Raw genomic sequence first — 7,387 nt, 5'->3', positions numbered from 1 at the left:
AGCTACAAGGTTCAGGTGACAACATGTCAACTTGGAGTGACTGCAGTTCAACAGCTGTATATTTGCCACTGTCACAGCAATGATTAGAGTCTGGCTTTACAAATAACAAAAGAGGTGGTGACTAAAGATTAGAGGTTACAGTTACACTCTGTGGTGGGAGGAAATGAGTCACATTTCCATGGACAACATGACAAAACAGCCTAAACCGCTCCCATTGTGGAGGAAGTCACGTGCCATCTGAAAAGCACCAAATTTTCACATTTAAGAAACCAGCTAATGAGAATCAAATCAAATTCTACTCTAAATGGTCTAGCTAATTTAAAAAAAAATGCTGTGAGCCAATTCTGTATGAATACCACTTTCTTCTGCTCTTCACTCCTTAAGAGTCTTTAGAACAAATCCAGATTCATTCATCTTTGTTTTAGCATCACAAGAGCTTAAAGGAGGAGGAGAAGAGAAAATGGACTGGAAGTGGTATCACTGAGTCAGCAGGTGGGTGGTGACGGGTACAAGATTTAATGGTGAGAGCAATGGTGGTTGTAGTCTGCCAAGGGTTTCAGGCTCTGACCCCCACTGACTCCAACACACTGATAGAAAGAAACAAGCTAGCTCAGGTTTCAGTCCTGGAAGTGCCCTGAATATCAAGAGAACACCAGGAGGGATGAGGCTAGACCCCAGGGGAGCTTGAATCAAGATGAAATGGAACAGCAGAAAACACTGGGGAAATATCTGCCTAACACTAGACTCCAAAAACACCACCAGGAAAAGAACCCTGAATACTTCACTGCTGCAAATGCAAGACTAAAACCATCAGGTGTTGACTTAAAATTTCCAATTAAAAATATAAGAGAAAGCAAGCAAGTTTACAAATCCTCTCCAAACCGTACAACTTTCTCTTTTGATGGCCAATACACAGATCCATGTCTTGGGTGAAACTGTCAATACAATACAATGCACAATCAAAGAAACTGGGAAAGTTCACTTCATTTCTGTGGGATATTGTGTCCTCATTCATAAATCCAGAGATGCTTCTGTAAAGCTCAACTCACCTTAAGCTGCTGCTCTCTGAGTAGAGTTTCAGCCTTGTCCATGTTGCCTCATCAATTAGTTATGTCACAGGAAAAGACACTTTTACATCCTACAGGCAGTGCAGACTTAGTGGACTCCAACATAACTGTGAGAAAAGCAGCTTCTGTCCAGTTCCCAAATTATCCACACGAGAGAAGTGAAACATTCAAGGTGTGTCATAATGGAAAGCTCTATAGTCACATTGTAAAGTCAGAAGGTGAGGTTAACTTCTTTTTTCAGTTTTCACAGCTATGCAGCTTTGGTTTTTGAGAATATTATGTGCATCTTCTTCTTTCATTGATCTTCATATAGTAGCACCTCTGCAGCTTAAAGCACCAGCTCTACACTGTGCATCTGAGCAACATCTCAGAGGAAATGCTGCGGTCTTGCTTTCTTCAATACTTCAATCTGACTTGATTTAGATTTTTTTTTTTTTAAATTAAAGGTGACAAGACCTCTATAGTTAGGAACAAAATGTAAATTTTTTCTGACACCAGGTCCACATTGAAACAGTCACAAGTTAGACCACATTTGACTTCCTTCTTGTTTCGTTCCATTCGGTCACATTTGTACATAATGCTTATTCCCTTTTGTGCATGCATGTGATTCTAATTGTTTTACTCAATTCTCTGCTTTCACAAAAAGAAAGCCAGTTATTTCCTAACAATCTTGCAAAGACTTTGATGCCAACTTACTTTTTATAGCATTTTGTCAGAATGTAATGATGTTTAATATCCTGGTTAGTAGGGCTGCCACGATTAGTCGACTAGTCACGATTACGTCGACTATTAAAATCGTCGACGACTGATTTAATAGTCGACGCGTCGTTTGAAGCTTTGTAAGATCCCAAAAGACGCAGGAATAAGTAGTAGGATTTAAGAGTGTAATAACAGACTGAAACAGAAGATGGCAGCACTGCATGTACAAGGATGTCAGCTGCCGTTAAACCCCGAAGAAGAAACTGTATCCCAGAATTCATAGCGCAGCCCTGCTCAGTTTCCAACAATGGCGGCAGCTAGTTAGTTGTAATATTACTCTTATTATTCTTTCTGGGTCACAAAATAAACGTTTAACATATTTTCAGGCGAGAATGTAGCTGTGTAAACCTCAAATATCTGCTCAGTTTATCAAGACACCACATATTTTCAAAAGCGCTCCGACGTTTTTGGAGACGTCTGTTACCCACTAGCTTGTTAGCTAGCCGGGGGCTAGGCTCACTAGCGCTCGTTTTCAAACCCACCGCCGTCTTTCGCTACTCAGGTTAAACATGATATATGAGTCACTTAGATAACTTAAAATATTATTGTTTGGCTTTTTTAGTATTTTATTTGTTCCTGAGTAAATCGGTTTGGCTGAGATTAAAGTTGTAGTTTTTACACAGCTGAATAAGCAGACAGCTGGTTATCAGAAGTGTGAGATGCTCGAGAATTTACTCCGGTGTCCTGTTATATTTTAGAAAGCAAGGAGTTTATTAAACTTCACCGAAACAATCTGCAAATTTCATTAAAATTTAATAAACTACCATCTTGTCTTTATTTTTAGTTAGCACAGACCTGAAACACTTAAAGCTGTAAGCTAATGATAGTTATATAAGAGCAGATGCTGCTGGTGCAATAAGCTGTACGTTTTACGTCCAATGGATGATGATCTGATTAGTCGACTAATCGCAAATATAATCGGTGACTAGTCGACTATCAAAATAATCGTTTGTGGCAGCCCTACTGGTTAGGTTGTATTGTCAGTGGCAAATGCTGTTTAGAAATAATGTTGCAAACCACAGCTAGGCTCTTCTGACACACTGTTTCTGTAACACTGATCTAACTGGTACTGTGACAAGGACATGAGTGTGATGGCATGCCAGTAAACATTCTCAAAATCTTTCTTTAAGAACACAGTGAATGCTATTATCGGTGCTGTGATGTTGCACCAAAGGTATTCAACATTTTGGAGTTGACTGGTTGGTGCTTTACTCATTGTGAGTAATGCAGTTCAAACAATAAAGACCCACCACAAGTCAAGTTCATTTATTTACCCTGTTAGTCTGTCTAACGCTCACATTTGCAAGCCACAAAAGTAATTTGATACAGTTCTGCTAACACTTTATTCTCTATTGTGATAAAGTTTCAGTTATACTCTACTGTCTCCACAAAGCAGCAAAGGGAGAAATATCGCCATAAGATCTGTTTGCACTACCTCACCATGTGGCTATGAGTTTAGAAACTGTGCTCTACTTTTACTTCACTTCCTGAAATATCATACACTTTCCTGTTCAAAGCGAGAAACAACAGGATGAGCTTGTTGAAAAAGTTCAGTGCATGTCGTGACTCAACCTTCATCTGTCACGCTGCATGCTCCTTTTAAGGCTAATGTCCAGTAATTTGTGTTGTGCCAGGATAATAACTACAGCTGCAATGATTAAGCAATGGATGGTTTACGCAAGCAGAATTTTTGATATTTCATCCATTCATGTTCAGCTATGCTGTTCTCTCTAGATTTATAGCAAATGGATAGCGTTGCATTAAGTGAGTGCAACATTACACTCGAGCCTTGTGACAGCTAATGCTGAAACCGTGCACTCATCTTAAAACAGTTATTATGATAACTATTTTATTGTGAAAACTTTTCTGCCTATAGCTCTTCAAATGTGAGGGATGTCTACTTATATTTGTTTAATAAACATAAAAGTAACTGGATTGTACATAATAAAGATCATGCATAGATGCAGGGCACAACTAAATGTACATGCAATCTAACCAACAACATACTGGTTAGTTACATCCTTGTTCTACTTAAAAGTGTGGGTGCTGCCACAATAGCATAGCTGAGGTTGCTGTGTTGGGACGACAGCCCAATTAGCTGTGTGCATTGTCCACCTGCAGAGCACTGCTCAAATCAACCTGCATGTTGAAGAATCAAGTGTCTGGACTCTATTCAGCCTGCTAAGAAAAAAAAGCAAGCATCTGGTTGTAATACATTATTCTCTGCAAAAAAAACTTGTAAATGCTTTCCAGACCAAAAGGTACACATGAAAGTCTGTAAAGTACCTCAAGGGTATGTTGGCTATGCATGACTACCTAGGCAATAGCATTTGTCAGCCAAGCATTGTGGTACAAAAATGAAAATACACAGAGAGCACAGAAAAACTGCAACAAAATGTGGAGTGCCATTGGTTTTCTTTGTGAACTTTGGACCAGGTAAATTACTGGAGAATTCAGTGAGTGGCTCCCCCTCCATTTTTCTTGAAATGAAAAAACATCCCTACGTTAACTATCTCCAGACCACTTGATGTCTACTAGAAGAAAAAAAATCAAACTTATAACATTGACTTTAGACTGCTGTTTGTGTCAGGGCAAAAAGGGCTCCAAGCTGCAATCCTAAAGAGACTGTAATGTGATGTATTGCACACAGGTAAAAACCAAGCAAATACATTTCTCAAGCTGAACACCTCATATTAAAAGAAGCTGTGTTTGCTATAAATATTTGCATGAAAAACGGTGCAACGTGAGTTTATGTAAATACACTCTGACCCTCCTGACGGGTTCAAATCTATACTCCGTGCTTGGCTTCATGCATGTCTGTGCCAAAGCACAAACTAGCACATGTGCTATATTTAAAACGTGCAATTAATTGTGAAACAGCCAACAAGCAAGCACCTCCGGGGGGAGAAGAATCACTCTTTCACACTTGCAGCAACTACCTATTATCGAGTCATAAAAAAAGAGTGCTGTAATGTTCATTACTGCTTTGCTTTTTCCTTTTTCTTTACATGGTTGCTTTACAAGTGTGAGCATGTGTCTGAATACAAATTAGGAAATGCCAGCTAGCTTGATGAGGGCTACTTCCAGGTTGTAAGAAGTTCAACACTGCCTGAAAGTCAATTTCAAAGAGGAATAGGCTTAAAAGTGACATCATGGTAGAGGAATTTATTGTAGTCGGGTCACCGGGCTTCTACTTTGTCTTCGGCTGCCTGCTGCTCATAAAGGTCTTGGTGACTCCAGGTACCATATTATTGTCTTTTCAGACAGGCCTATGTAGTATGCGGTTTCTTTTTTTTTCACAGCAACTATCTTGACATGAAATAAGAGGTGTTACTAATCACATTAATTACACCTCTGATCCTTCGCTAATGTGATTAGCAACACCTGCGTTAACCTGCTATTTCGAAACAGCTACTATGGCAAAACTTTTTACTTCAAAATCTATCTGAAATCTCTCTGTAGATGCAAGTACTTTTTAGAGAATGCAAACAACTACACAGCTGGGGGGCTTAAAAGTAGCGACTGTAATAAATCCATAAGTAGTGAAATGAGTGTAACCTGCTACTTAGTGGAAGAACGAGTTCAACATTTGCCTCTGGTTTTAGTAACCTCAGGATCAGAGATGCACAACTAGGGGAACTTAACCTTATCTACTTCCTCTGCTTGCTTTGATAATGCAGCCTGTGAGATGTGCGCATTTATCTGCGGGTTAGCCATGCATTCATTACACGGTAACAAGCAAAGAGAAAAAAAGGCAACCGTCGCCGCAAAGAGAACAAACAGCCACAACGATTTGTCTGCGCTGGGAAACAGGAATTGCCGTGTTATATTGCGAGGGGGTGTGTGCAAAAGCGTGGTTTGAAAGGCTCAAATGTAAACTAAAATGGATGGCGAGCTAACGCTAGCTGCCCATATTTATGCACCATTCCCTTCTTGCTAACAACACCATGCCACCTCGTAGTAATAAAACACACAATCTCACGCAATAACTGCTACAAATTAGCCCCCCTTTAGCTTGTGTCATCGAACACTAACACGCATAAAGACGTGCTCACTAGACATCGTTTTTAGCGGAAAAAAGCGGGGTACTGCGCATTGTCACACGCGTGTTTATTCTGAGAACCGTTATACGCACGCACTCAATGATAAAGCGAGAGCAAACGTTACAAGTGCACCACGACTCACCCATAGCTCTGTCCCCCAGCTCATGGTTTCAGTGTGATGTCCTAGGAATAATCCACAGCTCGTACGAGGTCTTTCCAACACACACAGCGCCGATAGCAGACGTGATTTTTGCCTCTGTGGTATTCGCCTGTCAACGTTGAGAAGAAAAAAAACGCTCCTCTCCTTGTAGGTGTTTTTTTCACACTCTCATCCTGTCTGACACAAGATGGCCAAGAGCTGCAGCATAATCTTCAAACAGGGTAGTCTCGCTAAATGCAGCGCGCGGGCACAAGCGCCAATGACAGCTGCTCCTGCGCGCGCACAGCCGAGAAGAAAAAAAAGCCTGGTGGGGGGTGTCACTGCGGGGTTGTCCAATAAAGCCTTTACCGATATCTCTGCTCGCTCACTCTCCTCGCTGTGTCATTGCACTGGCGAAAAGTCCGTTTAGAAATGCTATATGAACGCAGGGGAGTGGTGTGAAAGGGGTCGCCACCCTTGGCAGATGTTGCATTGAATAGTCCCAGAGGGTTTCGGAGTAACTTCTGGCCAACAAACCCTACTTTCTCTCTCGTCTTTTGTCAGGGTCCCCCCCCCACTCCTTGTCTGATGAGCCATGGCGATCACGCATGACGCCGACAACGCCTTTAATGTAACATGTACCTCACAAGATCCACAATGTGTTACATACTTATAGGTTTGATGTATATTTTCTATCTACTTAAAACTTTGCGTAGCGACAGGTGGCCGTTGTTTGCGTCATCTAGAGCAATTATACATAAAAGTACTTAGGGTAGCTAAACTAGTTTAGTTCTCAAATAAAAAGCACCTTATACTTGCTCCCTCTTGTTCCAAATGATATTTTTATGTTCCCTACAATATACGCTAATTAAGTATAAATATAACTATATGTTACAAATAGGGAATTATTTTCATATTCAACATATCATCCAGGCGTAAACATTGGTCTAATCAGACACCTGTAATGGCCATCACATTTATTGTGATGATTTATGTCGATCGTCTTTATTAGAAAACATTTCAGTAACGCACTATGCTTTCCTCCGTTACTATAGCAACACCCCCATCTGTTGGCAGAAAACAGAGACACACCAGTCCAACCAGTGTGCGTATCAGCACAGATTAAAGAAAACAGAAAAGCACTACAAAAAGAGAACAGGGATCGTGTTTGTGATGCCTGGATTAAAATACTCATAAGGATCAGATGATTTTGAAGTAGTTTTTAATTGTGCACGGTTTTTGGGGACTTTGAATGAAACAAGCCGTGTCTCATTTGTTACCTTTGCGCTTGTTAAAGTGGAAATGTTACCTCTTGTCAAGCTCCATATTTATATTCTTGGACTATATCACTGTACATCAACATATAATAACAGTTCTCC

At 40.4% G+C, this 7,387-nt stretch overlaps 1 protein-coding gene across 1 annotated transcript in view; it reads right to left on the bottom strand.

Moving 5' to 3' along the window:
• Positions 1 to 6,522, bottom strand: part of fnbp1b (formin binding protein 1b) — a 50,611-nt gene extending 44,089 nt beyond the window's left edge. The window contains exon 1 of the mRNA XM_013909569.1: positions 6,012 to 6,522. Within this exon, the coding sequence (XP_013765023.1) occupies positions 6,012 to 6,035 (24 nt within the window). The 5' untranslated portion in view covers positions 6,036 to 6,522. The remainder of the gene's footprint in view (positions 1 to 6,011) is intronic.
• Positions 6,523 to 7,387: the final 865 nt, after the last annotated feature.

This window comes from Pundamilia nyererei, unplaced genomic scaffold (assembly GCF_000239375.1).
Source record: "Pundamilia nyererei isolate P.nyererei 1_Seehausen unplaced genomic scaffold, PunNye1.0 scaffold00002, whole genome shotgun sequence".
In the NCBI taxonomy this organism is placed as follows: domain Eukaryota; kingdom Metazoa; phylum Chordata; class Actinopteri; order Cichliformes; family Cichlidae; genus Pundamilia; species Pundamilia nyererei.
The sequence above is the reverse complement of the archived record's forward strand: the minus strand, read 5'-3'. Positions and strand labels throughout refer to the sequence as shown.